The sequence below is a fragment of the Callithrix jacchus genome, chromosome 4, assembly GCF_049354715.1.
Source record: "Callithrix jacchus isolate 240 chromosome 4, calJac240_pri, whole genome shotgun sequence".
NCBI classification, from domain to species: Eukaryota; Metazoa; Chordata; class Mammalia; order Primates; family Cebidae; genus Callithrix; species Callithrix jacchus.
This window is the reverse complement of record NC_133505.1, coordinates 62,452,262-62,472,203: the sequence shown is the minus strand read 5'-3', so window position 1 is coordinate 62,472,203 and position 19,942 is coordinate 62,452,262. Positions and strand designations below refer to the sequence as shown.

Sequence of the window (19,942 nt, the reverse complement as noted above, 5' to 3'; positions counted from 1 at the left end):
TACTCACACGTTAAGCCTTAAGGGACTACATCTATCTCTCTGCTCTACAAAGCACTTGATATATTTTGAGTCTTGAATAAATGTCGCTCTGCAATACTTTCTTCAACAGATATTTTTCCAGTTATCGTTCATGTATATGACAACTAGGGAAATACAGTTTGAGACAAGTCTCTGACTTCCCCAGACTAAGAAATATCTCCCACTTAAGAAACTCTGATTTTTCTCAAGGGGAAAAATGAACGAGTAACATCCAATTGTGCATGAAATCATGCCATAGAGTATACACATGAGAGATGGAGAATACACATAAGAGTAAACACATGAGAGCAATATTCCTCCATTAAGTGCCACATAAGAACAAAGTCCAGGCAGTTCCTGATTTTTATAGTCACCTGTAATTACAGAGATGCCTGACATCTGGGCCATGATCCTAAGTTGTCCACACTTCTCTTTTTCATTTGACTTCCTGCTTCATTTCTTCTCTTTCTCCTATTCCTGCACCTTCTCCTTCTCTTCTATTCCCTTGTGAGGCAGAAAATAAATGGAACTCCAGGACTCAGATGCTAAAAGGCTCTAAAACCAACATGGTACCTTAGGGGCTAAGTTTGGTATCACTATGTAGAAAGATGAAAGCAGGAAGAAGAAATCCAGGAACACTTTGGATAGTAGGATAATCTCTGCCAGAGAAATATGACTGCCTGGGTCCCTTTATTGCAAGCAGGCAGATGTTTCTGCTTATCCTGGCCTAGAGCCTTCCACTTAGGTCATCTGTCTTGGGATCAGTCCCTTCCAGGATGACACCTGAAGAGAGACTCTTCTGGTTGGTTGGATGTCAGATATATTAAGTATCAGAGTCTGTTACTGGTGCTTCATATTTGTTTCTCTACCAGTTTTTATGATCTTTAGTTCTTATGAGTTTCCTGGATTTGATAGTTGTCTCTTACAATTAGACAATTATTTTTTGCTCCATTTCCTCCACTGTATTTGATTTTTCACATGTTTTTCCTGGACTCTGTGTTTCCAGGTTTGGTCTATGTGAAGTCTCTGAGTCTTCCTCATTCTGTTTACTCACTTGGTCTTCTTAGGGTTTCCCTGATTTTTACATTATATATATTCCCTTTTTCTTTATTCCTGGTTTTTGCTTCTACAACCTTAATTTATTATTATGCAGTAGTCAATACTTCATAGATATGGAAGCCAACTCTAGGCAAAAGACGACTACACATAGCTTGCCTTTGACATTGTTCATACTTCTCATCCTCTGATCTTTAACCATACCTTTCAAACTCAACCATCTGTCAGTATTGGTCCAGTTGGAAATCTAACCCTAGGGTCCCAATTCTGATCCTCATGCACTCTCCACAAACCTTCGTACACTAATCAATCATCTGTGTGGTAGCCTCTACACCTTGCTCATGCCTTTTCATGTGCTTCAAAACCAGCTTCAAAACCCTTGAAGACCTTTTGCAGCTAAGGACACTACCATTGTCTCATAGACACAGGTTTTATATTCTATCAATATAGAATCAAAAACTAAACTCAATATTTTAGATAGATCATCTCATCAATTTCTTATCAATTCTGTGGGAGGTTTAAAGGTAATGAGTCACATGCCAAAGTCATGCAGTTAATATGTGATGTTAATGTTTAAATCCATGTTTTGTCTGATCATAAAGCCTGTGATTTTAATTATTTCTATGCCTATTCCAAAGAGGAAAAGAGATGTCATAGAATAGACAGAAGCTTGAAATCATTGTTAAACATCCATCTTTCTGTAATTTATCCTGTCTAATTAACAAAACACCTGTAATTTTTATATTTTGTATTCTTTTAAAATATATTGTTCCTCTGTTTTATTTTCACTGTCAACTCTCTCATCCTTGATTTTGTCCATTGTTAACTCATTCTATGCCATTTTACTTTCTTTTCATTAGCCATCCTAAATATTTTCAGAACATTTAGGACCTAATGTTTTCAGTTCCTGGTGATGATACACATTCACACATCCACTGTTTACGCATGCACATGTGTGCACGCACGCATACACACACACACACACATCCCTCCACCACCACCTCCTAAAATGATCCATAATTTTCATGGCCAACATGTCAAAATTTCCTCTGATGTCTCTTGTTAAACTTGGTTAAAATGTTACTCTCATGAAGTAGCATAATATTGTAGAAGGAGAACAACATGGACATAGATGTTAGTTTTTGCAATGTTGTTAACAAACTGTATTACATTGGAAAAGCCATTCGACCTGTGTAGACCTTCTGTTGAAGGGTAGTAATTCTAATACATGACTATGTCCTTTAATAAGGGGTAATGACACATTTTATTATTCACCTTTTTGACCCCTCAGGAATTATACCTTGTAGAGTTGTAGCAAAATGCTTGTTTCTGCTTATTCAAATCCATCATCTAAACAAGGGTCTCAAAGTGCCACTTCGAAAGCCTATAAAACAGCATATGTGAAGCAACTGACACTGTTTCATCACACATAGATCTCTCTTGGAATATTAGTTAACTTCCCCTCGATTCTTCCTCATACATTGTTTAACAACGTCAAATGGGCATGTAATCTATATTTGCAACACAAAGTTAACTAATGTTCTATCCAATTAAGACATTGTCCACTAGCATTTTGACTCTTAGAATGAAAACTTCTAGACCATTATCAGCATCATCTGAGAACATGTTATGAGTGCCAAGGCTCAGAGCCAGACCTAAATCTACTGAATCAGAAGCTGCATTTTTACAAATCCCTAAGAGATTCATGTACACATTAAATGTGGAAAGACACTAGACTTGAAGCAATTCATTAAAATGTGCTGCTCATGTAGAGATAGATCTTTCTTGGTCTATTGATCCAGAGACATCCATTTGACCTTGTCTTCTGTCTCCAGACTGAAGGAAAGGCTTTAAAACAGACTATGCTTTATTAATTTCTAATCTACATTACATCTTTGCCTGTAGTCATCTTTGCTGATAGTTTTGGACTTCAAGTAAGGTTCTCTTGAACAACTTCTCTAATTCTGGACAATCTATTTTGTTACATCTGTGTCCAAACAAACACAGAGGAAATTAGATTCATCAAGTTAGGAGAATCTATAAAAGTTAACTATTGTAAGATTGTCATTGTTCAGCAATATTACAACTTAAACTAGCCTCAAGAGGCCCTTCTTTCATTTTTATCTGCAATAGAATCTATAGAATAGTCAGACTCATGACTGATAGACACAAATGGCACTCTAATGATGCCAGAAAAAGCAGTTTTGTAATTTTGTTTCCAGCCTATGTGGAAAAATAAAAAAGGTAATGACTCTCATAGCCAGTACAAAGGGCAGAAGAAGAAAAATGAGAAGATTATCCCAACAGAAAATATCAATCCATGGATTACTAAGAATTGATTTATACTGGGTATAGACATTTTTGAAGTGCCTAAAAGACAAAATAATTGTTTTGCAACTCTGAAGCACACCTCTACCACATGTTCACTGGAGACATTTTGGCAACTGAGATCTAGTCTGTGTCAGGAACTATAGTGTCTACAGAGATAAATAAGATATACCCCCTGTTTTCAGAGGGCTCACAACCCAGTTGAGAAAGCCACAAGATAACCATAGTACAAGTTGAGTCATGTTACTCATCTCCTAAATGATGTCCATCAATTCTACATCAAGTCAAGTCAAATTAACTCTAAAAGCCCTCTAGTGCCTCACCTTCTTACTGAGAGTGATATACAAAACCCCTGTAGTGCCTACAAAGCAACACCTATAAGGGTGCTGTCTGACCTGATCTTTCCTATCCCTAACCAGCCTCTCTTTTCCATTCTTATTTCCCAGTGCTATCCCTTCTATCCCTTCACTCTTTCTACTCTAACTTACACACTATGATACTGCCTCCTCCAGAAGTTTGTATTTGCTCTTCCTTTGTCTGGAACTCCCTTTTTCCTTTTCAGTTTTTCAAATGTCCATTTAAACATCACCTTATCAGACAGATCTTTCTAATGAGCCATAGAAAATAGCAATCTGCACCTCTCTGACCTGCTTTATTTTCTCCACAGCAGTTGTCACTACCTGACATCTATTTGTGTTTACTGTCTTTCTTTCTCCACTAGAATGTAAGTTCTGTGAGACCAGATATCTTTAGTTTATTCACTGTTGTATCTCCAACATCTACAATGGTGTCTGTACCTGGTTGGTGCTCAATAAATATTTGCAGAATGAATAAGTTAATTGACAGGCAGAAGCTCAGTGTGCTGACTGTAATTCAATATGGAGTCTATAAGAGGTGCTGATTCAATAGCAAAAACAGGGGATCAACCCAAATGCCCACCAATGATACACTGGATAAAGAAAATGTGGTATGTATACACCATGGAATACTATGAGGCCATAAAAAGGAACGAGATTATGTCATTTGCTGGGACATAAATGGAGACAGAAGCCATTATCCTCAGCAAACTAATGCAGGGACAGAAAACCAAACACCGTATGTTCTCACTATAAGTGGGGGCTGAACAGAGAGAACACCTGGACAAATGCTAGGGAAAAACACACACTGGGGCCTGTTGCGGGCAGGGAGGGAAAGTATCGGGAAAAAACGGTAACGCATACTGGGTTGAATAAGTAAATGATGGTTTGATGGGTGCAGCAAATCACCAAGGCACATTTTTACCTATGTAACAAATCTATACATCCTGTGCATGTACCCCAGAACTTAAAATAAAATTTAAAAAAAAGAGGTGCTGATTGACTCCTTGAGGTCTTCCATTATTTTTCCTGAATTGGCTAACTTTTTTATTATAAAATAATTCACAAAGAGGGAACTTTGAGGGATAGAAGAGCCATATAGTCTTTTCCAATAGAGGATGAGAAGGAAAGTGGGTTGATGAGCTCTGCCCTCAGAAGAAAGAGTAGAAAGCTAGAGTTATCATCTCCAGAAAGTCAAGGAAATATTAAAATCTTTACAAGATTTTAATCTTATTTATTTAAAAGAAACTTTTCTCCCATGTTCATGGTGATATGCAGTAAAACTCTTAATACCAAAAGACAATGATATTATCTTTTTTAAAGAATTCAAGAGTGGAGAATGGGGAGGAGCAGAGGATAATACATCTGACACTAACATAAGTCTTGGGGGCATAAAAAATCCAAGGAAGTGAGTATATGGGTTCCCCGAGGCCCAGCAGCAGGTTTTAATGGGCTATAAGACACTAGTCTAAGCCTGCTATTGATTTGTGTTTATAATCTATCAAGTAGACACTTAAACTTGAACAGTGTCACTTGGGGCACTATATAAATAGATACCATTTCCATCCTTTGGAACTTATAATCATAATTCTATGACAGCAAGTTGGTACAGCCTCTGGGCTGGAGACCAAGGTTGAATATTAACTACTAGCACTGACTTAGGTAATCTATTACCAATATTTTTAAATAATGGCTTTTCACAGTAAATCTTTCTTATTCTAGTAACTTCAACTAATAATAATAGACTGATGTTTTCAAATTGCCTCTGACTACAGTAATATGCTCTAGGATGGAGTGATAAAGAAAAAAAGAAATAAAGGATAGGGCCAGTTCTCAAGAATTTATTTTTATCTTTCTGGAGAGATACGATATGTAACAAAACTGCAAGAAAGAAACAAAACAACATACAGCAAATTCTGTGATTCTGGCTGGAAATTCTATTAATTTGATGGGCTCAAAGTGTTTGTGACAGTGCCATGGTTGTTTGCAAACTCGACAGCATTCTACCCAGAAAGACTGTGGACAAAAGCAATATTCTCTAAATTATTTACCTGATTTACTCATTCAGATAATACATGCTTATAGGCCCTAATTCTTTTTTAAAACAAACATTATAATATAGTTGAAGCAAACACTTAAACTACGTTTTCCCCTCAAACAAATATCTTCAATCTCAAAACACTATGGCAGAGGGTAAAGCTGTCAAGATTGGAAAAAACAAGAGAGATTTTTATACCACTTATTACCAAGGGACTACTGACACAGCATTCTAGATATTTAAACTTCCGTTTTTCATCAGAATTATGGAAATAACAATTCCTGCCATACTAGCTCAAAGGTGATTGTGAGAACCTAATGTGATAACATGCATGATAAAACTTGGTAAATAAAAAGCAGCATAAAATAAATTTGAAAGGAAAAATAGAACATATGCTTTGTACTTATAAATATGACACGTTGATTCTAAATGATCTAGGCTATTCACGAAAGTACCTACTTAATGTGTTTTTCCAAAAAAATGTTTTATAATGATTATAATACTTGTATAAAAATAAACATACATAAGACCTCATAATTAAAGGCCATATCTCATGGCTCAAGAAGCATTTCATGGAATATACACAATACAGATTGGCTAGATTGAAATATTTCAATGGTTAAATAAAAGACAGTAGCATGACTCAAACCTGAGGAGGCGTACCTGATAAATGCTGTGCCACTTAAATATGTTATGTCAAGGAAAAAGTGGTCAAAGAGAAATTGCCCTTGAGCTTGAAGGAGACATTGGTTCTACACAAAAGCTTTCAGGGCTGCATTTTCTAAATGACAGAGACCTTAAGGCCTTCAGAAAGATGAGTCATGCACCACTAAAACTGGACGCATCAGCTGGCACTCAGAACTAGGAACAAAGTATTTGCAAGTTGAAGGACTCTTCTTTATAGTGTTCCAGTAAATAGCATCTTGCTTTTACCTGTATATAGCCATGTGACTTTTTTTTTTAATCTATTGTTTTGTGCTCTCTAGATTAAGTATTCCATCCTGGACAACAGTGAACATTTTGTAAGGGCATGAAATTTCAAAAGCAAAAGGTAAATGTCATCTAAACTAGGCTACCCTACTGCCAAAGAAAACCAGGATTTACCCAACTTGTGGAGCCTAACTTGTGTGTTACCTTATGTAGAGAAAAAGAACCCGCTCATCTTTGTTAAGATCTTTGTGATAATTCAGCTCAACAGCTAGGAAAGTTTTGTGAAGGTTTAACCTAGATCCTAGATCTTTCCTTTCTTTCCTCTTGCTCCTTTTAATATACTACAGGAAGCACTATTCACAGCTGCGAAACTTCAGTACTCTAACTGACCCTACCCAGTCTCCTCTTCAGTAAGTACTCACATTTTCCAGGCAGTGCACAAATACCAGGCAGAGCCAGACAAAGGAGGTACCCAGTGAACATAATGCTTCCATAGAGGCCCCCATTTCCAAACTCCTTAATTAATCTTTTCTTATTTTCCTTGAATTATCTAAAATCAATAATAATGATTCCTTCCGAAGCCTACACAAAGCAAGGATGAACACTAATGCTGGTGATCCTAAATAATCTATTTAACTCCATAAGCTTCTGTTTCTTTGTAAAAATGGCTGCTCACATTCTCTTCATCATTCACAGATTTTTATGTGCAAAAACAACATCTTCCTGTCTATAGGCATATACTGACCACTCCATATTTTATGACATGTGAGCCTTACAATAATCCCTTCAGGTTTACAGGGTAGTTATTCCAATCTCCAGTGAATAGGTGGGAGTTTCCAATATTTTCATCTCTAAGTTCATTTCCAGTTCTGTTCTACTGCAATGCTATTTAATAGAAGAAAAGCAACTAAGATTGGTGAACTAGCTTCACATGGGCCTCTAAAACAGTCTCCCACACCCAACTCTAAATCATTTGGCTTCCAAAGTAAAGAATGGAAACATTTTAAGAGTAAGGGTCATGGTTCCATTTCTTTTTCCCTTTCAATTCTGAATTGGCACACTTGCAACAAAAGCAAGCAAACAGATAAGCCACGTTAAAAACTTAAAAGCATGAAAAAATGATATATCTTTAAAAAAGTCAAATCTCAAAAACAATTTGAGATTTGTATTAAGCTTGTAGTACCATAGCAATTTGTCAAATATTTTCTATTCAACACATTTATTACATTTGCCTCCTAAAATAGGAGAAATAATTTTATATATTTACTATTTTACACAAAACATATTTTTTATATAATTTAACTATAAAAATCATATATTTCCAGTATCTGTGTTTTTATGTGTTATGCCTACATACATATATACTCATATAAACAAAGGTGTATATACACATACAATCAGAATTACCTGTCATCTATATGTATATGTATATTATAAACACATACATGTATAAAAATGTAATTATATAGATCTCATAGTTTTGTTTATCAAAGGCATTCTTATTTACTCATATTCAGAACTTAAAGAGCTCATGATGGCAAATATTGAAAATTCATTCATAAAAATGAAAAAATTATAACTTTATAAATGTTACTTCAGAGTAAAAATATTCTAAATCATTAGTGAAGTACATGCCCTATAACATGTCTTCCATACAATCATTTTCCGTTGATTTATTTCACTCTTAAGTAGTATTAATATAAACACAGGGTTAACATCATGAAATAAAAACCAAAGTGATTGAAATAATTATATCAGTACAAGAGATGTTCATTATTTTATGTGATATGCTTGTTTAATAATAATCCTTTCACAAACCTACCTATATCTCAAGGGCATTTTGAGATTAAAACTTAATTTAAAACTTGGTTAAGAAATGTCTTGAACTCCTTAAAGAAAAGGTCTTAAGTAAATGCAAATAAATTATTATAAAAGTTTTTCAAAGCAATGCTTTGTAGTTTTTTCCCCTAGAGAACACAAACACAGGATTGTTTTATTGGGCAAAAGATAAGTGTTTTTTATTACATTCACGATGAGTTGTTTTACTATATCTCATTTTATAAAATTATTTTTAATGTATCTATACATATATTTGCCTCTTTGAAATAATTTCTTAAAATATGAAATCAAGAATTTACATGTATATATAAAATACATACCTACACATATATATAGTCTACCGACATCTAAAATCTCTATTTTATAAACTGCTGAGTGAAACTACATATGAGAATGTTTAAAACATTCTTGATTTGCATATATTACTCTAAATAAATATATCATTTTAAATATTAAAATAATTATAGTAATATTTCCATATCTAAAGTGGAAAGTCATTCAACTTCATTATGCTACTGCAGTGCTTGTTTCCATGGCAACTTCTTCATCTTCACTGTGTTAGTAACCATCGATTCACAGCCCTGGAAGAGCTTGGAAAGTACACAATAGAATGCTCTCATTGTTCAATTAGGAAATTGAGATCCAGACTCCAAGATTTGTGACTTACCCACTGTCCGCCCATTAGTTAATGTCAGAGCAAGAAGTATAAAGTAGGCCTTCTGATACTCATCCCAGCATTCTTTCAGGTATACTATATTGACCCCCACTGTTCGAAACCAATTGACATTAAAATCACACACACACACACACAAACGTACCCCAAATATACAAAGTATATATATATAAACACCAGTATAGACAAGTGGATCGATTGAATCAAGCTATTTTCAAAGTCAAACAATGCTTTTTATGATTTCTCAGTATTACAAATAATATAATTATTTTTATTGGGATGATAATTTCAAGAAGATTTGTTGGCTGTGGCTATAGGATACCAAAACAATTTCTTTAAAAGAAAAAAATGAGTTAATGTTTCAAACCCATTCTACTAGAAATTTCCATTAATTTTATTGAAGATATCTATCATTCAGGAATTTACAATTTTAACAATAAACATTGAAAGATATTAAGAAAATCTTTGACCAGTGTCATCTGGGAAACTTATTTCAGGACTTCAATTTGCTAACCACTGTGAGAATAAGAAATACAAAATGCTATAAGAGAAAATAATTTTCCTATTTAATCAAATTTTATAGACAAATTTTTATATTACATTCATGATGAGTAGTTTCACTAAATCACATTTTATAAAATCATTCTAGAGTCTGGGTCTGTGCTGCCAAATGTAGTCACCAATCCCACTGTTGAGCCCTTGTGATTAAGCAGAAATGAGATTTGCTACAAATATGGAATATGCAGTAGTTCAAAGACTTTTCCCCCAAAAAGGAATGTAAAACCATCTCAGTTTTTATACTGCTTATCCATTGCAATGATAATATTTATATAGCATTAAATAAAGTATTTTGTGGAAATTAACATTACCTGTTCTATTTTACTATTTTAATGCGGCTACTAGAAATTTTAAAATTACATATGTGGCTTGCATTTATCATTCATGTTGTATTTCTATTGCTCAGCACTAATCTACACCATTTGTGTGTTGATTATCCTGGGTGAAATATCTATTTCTTATTTCCTCAAATCCAAAAACTATCCTACTCAATCATGACCTTCTCCTTAAACTCTTTTTGGGTCTCTTCCTTTAAAGAGTGAACTCTTCTCTAAATTCCAATGGTATCTTTCATCTGACCTCACTCCATCTCTTCTAATGCCGCTACTTGGATGTAAGTTACTGGCAAGTAGGGTCTATATATGGTTTTATGTATGTTTGTCACCTGCAAAACAATCACCATGGAGCTTTAGAAAAGTATCAATAAAATTTTATTAGACAAGTAAGTGAATAAAAATATATGTAGTCAATGTATTTTTTTTTCACTTTTACTCAAATAATGCTCTCTTGAGAGATCAGAATTTAGAGCAGTAGATCTGTGACTTAGAAGATACATACCAGTTGACTCTCAGATACTGTAGAAGATGGTGAGGAGAGATTTGCCTGCAAAGCATAAACATGGTGTTTATTTAATGAAACTCATAATTTATTAAAATAAAATATTTATTTGTTTAAGTATTTCGAAGTTTATTATTAAAGAAGTATATGTCCATGATAGGCTTCTGAAAAGTATAAACAAAAAGGAAAAGTATCAGTATGCCACCAAAGACATAATTTTTAATATTTTTGGTCAATTGTCATGCAACATTTTTCCTATGTATTTTTATTTGGCCCACATAATAGTAAATATGATGTTTTACATGCTGCTTTTCCTTCTCATTTTCTTAAGATAAGCATTATAACATGACATCAAAAATTATGCAACATTACATAACATTTCATTCCGTGTATACTTCCCATTTTAATCAAACATGCCAGCATTGTTGCTATTTCTATTTATTTAAAGCAAACTGAAATGACAGATATTTCCTTACAGTATTGTTTTATAAAAATAAACGTATCTCAAAGCTTTTATGATCTGAGAATAAAACTGACTTGGTTTTTAGAATTGTTTAAATTAAAGAGCAGATTAATATTGTTTCTTTGTCATTGGCTCCTGTATTTCAACCCTTTCATCTGGATTTAGTTTCTCTCATTTATTAAAATTTTATCTCATTGTCATAACAACATTTAACATGAAATCTATACTTTGAATACATTTGTCAGTGCACAACACGGCATTGTTGGCTATAGGTGCAATGTTGTATGGCAGATCTCTAGAACTTATTCATCTTGTTTAACTGAAGCTTCATGTTGATTAGTAACTTGCCATTTCTGCCTGCTCCCTAGTTTCCTTCATACTAAAGTAAAGGTTTTGGTAGTTTTTCAGACCTTACTGTCTTGGATGTTGTCTGAGTGTTTTTATCGTGTTCTCATTCTTCAGTAAGACTTCAACTAGACACAGAATTCCAGGGTAATAGCATTTCTGTCTTTTGCAGATGCTATCCCACAGACTCTGGCTTTTGTTGGTGGTGGCCTAAATGTCATAACTTGGAGGATCATCTGTCTTCAAATTTGGTTAACATTGAAAGTTTATCTCCATGACATTCTATAATTTCACTATGATGTGCCTCAGGGTAGATTTCTTTTTATTGTTTTTTTTTTTTTTTTTTTTTTTTGGCGAGGGGGGCAGGACTTGGTATGTTCCTTTATTCTGAGTATGCATCTGTTCTGAAAAATCCTACATGATTATCTCTTCAAATGCTGCTTTTCTCCCAATCTCCCAATATATCTAATCTCTTATTATTGAGCTTCTTTTAAATATATATTAATGTGCCACACAATGATGTTTCAGTTGATGATGAACCAAATATATGACAGGGTTCCCATAAGATTATAACGGAGCTAAAACATTCCTGTCATCCACTAATGTCTTAATGATCTTGACTATATGTAGGCCTAAACTAATGTGTTTGTGTCTTAGTGTTTAATAAAAAAAAAAAAAGCTTAACGAGTTTTTATTTATAATAAATAATAAATAAAAAATAAAAACCTGAAATAGAAAAAACTTATAGGATAATGGTGTAAAAAATATTTTTGTACAGTTGTATAATGCATTTGTGTTTCAAGCTACATCTTCCTAGAAGAGTCAAAAAATTTTCAAAATTAAAAAACGTACAAAATAAAAAAAGCTACCATACACTAAGGTTAATTTATTGTTGAAGAAAGAAAAAAAATACAAACTTAATGTAGCCAAAAGTCTGCAGTAGTGTACAATAATATCCTTAGTTCTTCACATTCACTCATCACTCACTCAATGATTCACCCAGAGAAATCTCCAGTCCTTCAAGCTCCATTCTTGGGAAGTGTGCGATACAGATATACCACTTTTTATCATTTACAATGTACTTTTACTGTGCCTTTTCTATGTTCAGACACCTAAATATCATTGTGTTACAATTGCCTACAGTATTCAATACAGTAACATGTTACATAGGCTTGTAGCCGAGCAGCAATGTAGTGGGCTATACCATCTAGGTTCATGTATATACACTTTAATGCTTACATAATGATGAATCACCTAGTGATGTGTTTCTCAGACTGTCTCCCCATAGTTAAGTGAAGCATGACTGTATTTTGGACCCTCTCAAATCCTCTCCCATTTATCTCAAACTCGTCTTTATATTTTTACCTCTTTATAACGTATTCTGGATGGTTTTTGCTCTAAGCCTGTCAATTAGCTTATTTTTCTTTAAATGCATATTAGTATGTTTAACATGGTAATTGAAGTAAATACCTTAATAATTGACTCTTCACTTCTAGGTCTACTTATTTTTCAAATCTTGTCTTATGATATCTATAACTCATTATAATGTTTAACATATTTCAGTTGTTATAGTCACCCCTTGTTAAATACCGTGTTGCTTGTATTTGCTGATTCTCCCTCATGTATTTCCCTTATGATGTTCTTTAGTTATTTTGTGTGTTTTTAAATTTTCTATTTTGAGTAATTTTGGCAATTTGGATTTCTTTAGATATTCAAGAAGCCCTGGTTGGGAAACCATCCCTGTAGTACATTTGCCCTCATGGGGGTCCTAGGAGTTGTCCAGGTTCTGGACCAGTTACCCTTTGCCTACACCTCTCTATCCTGCTTCCATGTGAAGAAAGTCCTTGCTTCCCCTTCACTTTCCTCCATGATTTTAAGTTTCCTGAGGCTTCCCTGGACATGCAGAACTGTGAGTCAATTATATCTCTTTTCTTTATAAACTACCCAGTCTCAGGTAGTTCTTTATAGTGTGAAAATGGACTAATACAAACTTGGAAGTCCCACTTGATTTATGGCATCCAGGGATTAGTTATGTTTTACCAAGCATTTCTGCATTTATATGGGAGGCTAAATTTTCATACCAGCTCAGTCTTCCATTTTGACAGGAACTGGTCAGCATACAGATGAATAATTATAAATATGCTTGGTTAAAATATAATCAAGTTATGTTCCTAAAATATTTCTATTTTTGAAATTGCAAATATTTCAGAGCTTATTCTGATGTATCATTGTTTTTAATCTGAGAGATTAATAATAACCGAGAACTGAAAGCCTCATGGTTCCATGATACCACCAAGTATACAGGAACATGAATCACCAAACAATGATGAGGAACCTGAAGTTCTCTGTACCCAGTGTCTAACATTGTTTGTTTTCTGAGTTTTGATTAATGCCATCCTTTACAGGGACTGCCACTGCTTGCTGCTGTTCCTGGTTGCTTGACGGCAGTAGGGTATCTTGGCTAAGTGCTCCCATTCTCTAATTTATGTGGACCAGGTTAGTGTGCACTCAGCTTTGGGAAGAGTGCCCTTCAGAATATCCACCATGGTGTTCCTGTCAGTTTACCTAGGGTTTCATTATTAACCTCATAATGAAATATAGGTAATAATAATGATTTCCTCTAAAAATCGTAGGTTTTTTACTCTTTAATAATTTTTTTCATATTGCACTAACGAAAGCATTCTCTATTGATTCCTTAAGTTAAATAAATAGCTTCTGTGAAATATGCTGATTTAAATGCAACTTAACTAAAAAAAAATGGTTTAATTTCTACTTCGATAATTATAGGCAAGAAGTTACATAATAATAATAAAGTATTCACACAATTTGCACTACTAACATTTTTCAGTATATAGTACTAAATAATACCAAATTATTATTATAGGGAAAAGAGAGAAAAGGCTCAAAAATATTAATTAAAGTAGGAAAATATCTAAATATCTTTTTATCCAGTCTTTATAAGACCCCCAAATTCCTTCATTGGGAATCATGACATAACAATAAGATGCTTTAGACTGCACCAGACATTTTTATCTCAAGTTATATTATGAAATCCATGTCACTGTGATCAGAAATTTCCCAGAGAAAGGGAGAAGTTAAAAGCAAACCATAGAGTGGAGTGGATATGTATAATATTAATACAGATCTTTACTTAGCAAAGAGGAAGAACAATGTCTTACATGTTTTACACTAAAATGACCAGGCTTTTTCAATGAACCCAATGATGTCCAGCCCTTTGAGAACCCTACCTATGCATGCCTAATACAGGTTAAAGCTGTTTATTAGAAGTTACAGCTCTAATTATGTCATCAATATTGTAGCAATTGTTTTCCGGAAAGTGAGGAGATATTGTGTGGCAAACTAAGATTTACACAGCAGGTGATGGAAGAAGGTTGCTATATTTGAACACCTGCATCACCTGAATAAAGGTGGAGAAGAAACTTAAAATACCTAACAATAAATTTGAAATTGGATTTGAACAACATGAAAATTTTGGTTATTCATATCTCTCCATGTTAACACCAACTGGGAAGAATAACATTTGAGATAAATATAAGAATGGCTCTTGTATGAAATAAAAATTCATAATCTATATTCTACAGCATTTGACATTGTTTTAGTTAAAGAAAAATAATGAGAGATAGAGAAAGATGGGCTTTAGCCATTACTGTAGTCTTAAAAAAAAAAACTTAAAAAACTAATAGAGCAGTCAAAAAAGTATGAAAGTAAAAAAATTTTATTTCAAAAAAATCCATTAAAGAATTAAGTTATATAGAAACTAAAAGAGTTAAAGACTAAATAAAGGTAAGGATTTTAAATCCATTGAAAGATAAATTCCTACACAGGGTACCACTTGTCCCAAGCCAGCTTTGCAGAAATCATTTTTATTTCCCAAAGACTTGAAGCCAAAAGCACACAAAGCATAGCAAAGCTCCTTATTCATTGACTAGATTTGCCATTCCTTGCCATCTGCAGCATTTCACATTCATGACAGGTGTCCTTTCAGTTGGCATCACTAACAGACACCTTCTTGGGGGCCTGGGGCAAAACTCAAGTTGGATTAGAAAAAAAGTATTAAATAATTGCCTTTTCTTTCAGTACTCTGCTACCCTACTTTTAGCATGCTTTTTTTCCTTTCAGCAGCCATGTCCCTTCCACCTAAGTATAATGCCAGGTTTGATACCATTAAGATGCTTCTTTTCCCTTTTCCTCTATTGACTCTGACTGTCCTAAATCTTCCTTTCTCTAAGCTCAGAGAGCTCTAATCAGTGATAACATGCTAGTTGAATTATGTTACTTCTCCCAGTCAAGACTGACATACAGGTAAGCAGAAAGATAACACTCAAAATATTAATTGGGCACCTAGTTATTACTGAATGCTAAACTCAGCATTGAGGACATATAAAATGATAAAGACACTGTCTTACTCTTAACCTGGAGAGTGTTCCTATTATTTGTACACAATGCACTACTCAACAAAATGGATCCATGTTAAGAATGTTAGACGCCAAGGCCATGAGATATATTATGACACATCACCCTTATTTGTTTATTCCTAGTATCTATATAGAATTTACCCTGTCTAAATCTCTCTTCAAAGACCATTTTCTAAGTTAGTAATATAACCCTCATAATATCTAAACATAAAGAGTAGATTTAGTAATTTTTAAAAGTTTGACTCTTTAAGATAGGGGATGATTCCAACTTGTCATGAACATAGTTGGTAGACGGAACAAGTGGGCATAGGTGACCGGTAAAAGTCATAGTTTATATGTGTAAACAGGGAAATAAAAGATCAGATCAAGGGGAAGTTTGTCTGAAATAAGGCGCCTTCCTATTTCGTAAAATCTAAAATGGCAAGGAGAAGGATACAAGCAGAAGGGTTGTCTCATTCAATCTCTTCTCTGCCTCCTCATCTAACGTAATGCAGAAGACTATCTTCCATTCCTTCCTTAGCCCCTGTCACACATATATACACTGCAGAAATTTTCTGAACAACTAAAAAAGGAAATAAGTGGAATTTCTTGTTTAAATAGTTCTCAGTTCTTCCTATAACTCATCAAATCTCTGGTCTCATCCTACAGTGAAGTAGATCTGGACCTGATTGGGATTAAGTCCCCTCTTAGGACTCCCCAGAGTGCACTATTGCACATCAACTCTGAAGCATTCCAGTATAGCAACCTTTCCAAGCATAGCAACAAGAAGAGTGTGTGAGCTGGTGAAATTGGATATGACCTTTATTTGAATATCTGTATATACAGTGGAAATATTATTAATAAAGTTTGACACATTTTTCAATATATTCTGATATTTTGGAAGGAATATGTTTCCATTGTAATAACATTCTTCTGTCTCTCAAGCTTATTAAAATGAGATCTTACCTGTATGCTATCTAATATTTAATAACTCCATCTCAGATATTTCCTCTACACTTAAAAGTAATTTGTAAAATGTAGAAAATTTATAAGATAAGTTGTTATCAATAGAATGTGATTCCAACTACGAGTTTTTTTGATGCCCTATTTTCAGAGTTTGTTCTTTATTAAGAAAGCATACTATGTTTTTGAATTATATAAATGAGATGAATTTATACTGGAAGTTAATAAAAAATAATAAACATTTACAATGGCACATATAATGCAAAGACAAAAAAATTCCCTCTACAAAGTTTATAGAATGAAATAGAATTTTAATACATAATTCTTTCCTGAAGGGTGGAGCAACATGGCAGAGCAGAAACTTATAGTGTTCGTATCTCCTGCAGGAACACAAAATTTTAACAACTATCTGGACACAGAATACCACCCTCTAAAAAACCAAAATCAGATGAGCAATCATAGTACCTAGTTTTAACTTCAAATTGCTGAAAGAGGCATTGAAAGGGTTGGAGAGACAGTCTTGAACTGCTGAGATGCTACCCTTCTCCTGACTCCCCAGTAGTAGCCATACAGCACAGAGAGTCTGTGCACTTGGGGAAGGGAGAGCACAGCAACTAGGGGATTTAACATTGACTCACCGCTGCCTTATAATTGCAGACAACAAAACTGTGCTGGGCTCAGGCAGTGCCCACACATGGAGAGAGCATGAAGTACCTACGCAGAGGGGAATTGCCCATCCCAGCAACTGGAAATTGACTTTCTTGGCAAGGCTCGCCACCACGGGCAAAAGTGCTCTGGGATTTTAGGTAAACTTGAAAGGTAGTCTAGGACATAAGAGCTGCAATTCCTAGGCAACTCCAAGTACTGCGCTGAGCTCAGAGCTGGTAGATTAGGGTGGCATATGACCTAGGGAGATACCAGCTGCCATGGCTAAAAGAGTTCTTGTGCTTTTTCTTCCCCAATTCAAGGCACTGCTGCTTGCAGCAACAAATGTACTCCTTGTTTCTGCTTAAGGAGAGGAGAGTGAAGAGTAAAGAGGACTTTGTCTTACATCTTGGAGATCAGCTCATCCACAATTAGATAGAGCACAAGGCAGAGCTTTGATGCTCCCATTACAGGCCCTAGCTCACAATGTTTCTAGGCACTTCCTGGGCCAAAAGAGAACCTGCTGCCTTGAAGGGAAAGACCCAGTCCTGGCAGGACTCATCACTTGCTGACTAAAGAGCCATTAGATACCGAATCACCAGCAGCGATAGCGAGGTAGTACACCATCGGCCTCTCGCTCTTAGATGTGCTGACTTCAGGTGTGACCCATCACATTCCCAGCTGTAGTAGCTATAGAGACAGACTCCCTTCTGTCTGAGAAAAGCAGAGGGAAAAGCAAATGGAACTTTATCTTGCACCTTAGGTACCAGCTTGACCACAGTGAGGTAGAGCAACAAACAGGCTCTTGGGGTCCCTGAATCTAGGCATAGGCTCTTAGACACCATTTCTGGACTAGCCCTGGGCCAGAGGGGAGCCCATTGTCCTGAAGGGTGAGTCTCAGGCCCAGAAGCATTTGTCACAAGCTGACTGAAGAGCCCTTGGGCTTTTAGTGAACATCAGCAGTGGCATAGCAGACACTCCCACCCCACCCTGCCATGTGCTGATGGTGGTGGTGGCCACAGGGAGAGGCTCCTCTGCCTGTGAAAAGTGGAGGGAAGATCAGAAAGAACTTTGTATTGTGGTGTGAGTGCTAGCTTAGCTGCCAAGAAATAGAATATCAGGTAAATTTCTAAATTTTTTTACTCTAAACCGTGTCTCCCAGACAGCAACTGTGGACCTGCACAGGGCCTGTGGGAACTTGCCACAGCAGTGCATGTATCTCACCACAGTACCAGGCAGCTCAATACAGAGAGAGACTCCATTTCTTTAGGAGAAAGTAAGGGAAGAAATAAAAGTCTCTGCCTAATAATTCAGAGATAGGCATAAACAAGCTTAGACTGTAGACTACAAAAAATACCTAACACTTCAATGCTGAGACACTGGCAAACAATCACAAGCAACAAGACCATCTGGGAAAACATGACCTTATAAAACAAACTAAGTAAGGCTCTGGAAGCCAATCCTGGAGAAACAGGGATATGTGATCTTCAGACAGAGAATTCAAAATAGCTGTGTTGAGGAAACACAAAGAATTTCAAGAAAACACAGAGAAGGAATTTAGTATTCCATTAGATAAATTTAACAAAGAGACTGAAATAATTAAAACAAAATAAAGCAAAAATTCTGGAGCTGAAAAATGGAATTGGCCTACCGAAGAATGCATCAGAGTCCTTTAATAGCAGAACTGACCAAGAAGAAGAAAGAATGAATGAACTTGAAGACAGGAATTTGAAAATGTACAGAGTCAGAGGAAACAAAAACAAAAAAACAATAAAGCACAGCTTCAGTATTTAGAAAATAAGAGTTATTGGCCTTGAAGATGAGGTAGAGAAAGAAACAGGGGTAGAAAGTTTATTCAAAGTTACAATAACAGAGAACTTCTCAGACCTAGAGAAAGATATCGATATTCAAATACAGGAAAGTTGTAGCAGATTTAACCTAAGGAAGATGACCTCAAGGCATTTAATAATCAAGTTACCAAAGGTAAAAGGTAAAGGATCCTAAAAGCAGAAAGAGAAAAGAAACAAATAAAACACAACAGAGCTCTAATATGTCTGGCAGCAGACTTTTCAGTGGAGGTATTACAGACCAGGAGACAGTCAAATGACATATTTAAAGTGCTGAAGGGGGAAAAACAAAAAACTTTTACCCAAGAATAGAGTATCTGGTGAAAATATCCTCCAAGCATGAAACAGACATAAAGACCTTTTCAGAAAACAAAAGCTGAGGGATTTCATCAACACCAGACCTGTCTACAAGAAATGCCGAAGGGGGTTCTTCAATTTGAAAGAGAAGAATGTGAAGGAGCCCGAAGAAATAGGAAGATACAAAACTCACTGATAATAGTAGACGCACAGAAAAACACAGAATATAACACTGTAATTGTGGTGTGTAAACTACTTTTAAGTAAAAAGACTAAATGATGAACCAGTCAAAATTAATAACTACAACTTTTTAAGACATAGTATAAGACATAAA

The 19,942-nt window shown here is 35.0% G+C and overlaps 1 protein-coding gene across 50 annotated transcripts in view; it reads right to left on the bottom strand.

Moving 5' to 3' along the window:
- The window catches only part of MLIP (muscular LMNA interacting protein), a 283,089-nt gene that overhangs the window by 62,612 nt on the left and 200,535 nt on the right, over positions 1 to 19,942 (bottom strand). For all 50 annotated transcript variants that reach the window (XR_013534304.1, XR_013534303.1, XM_078369389.1 and 47 more), the window contains one exon: positions 10,634 to 10,678. Coding sequence is in view for 48 of the 50 variants with exons in the window: in XM_078369389.1 (XP_078225515.1) it covers positions 10,634 to 10,678 (45 nt within the window). In the remaining 2 variants the exon portion in view is untranslated. The remainder of the gene's footprint in view (positions 1 to 10,633; positions 10,679 to 19,942) is intronic.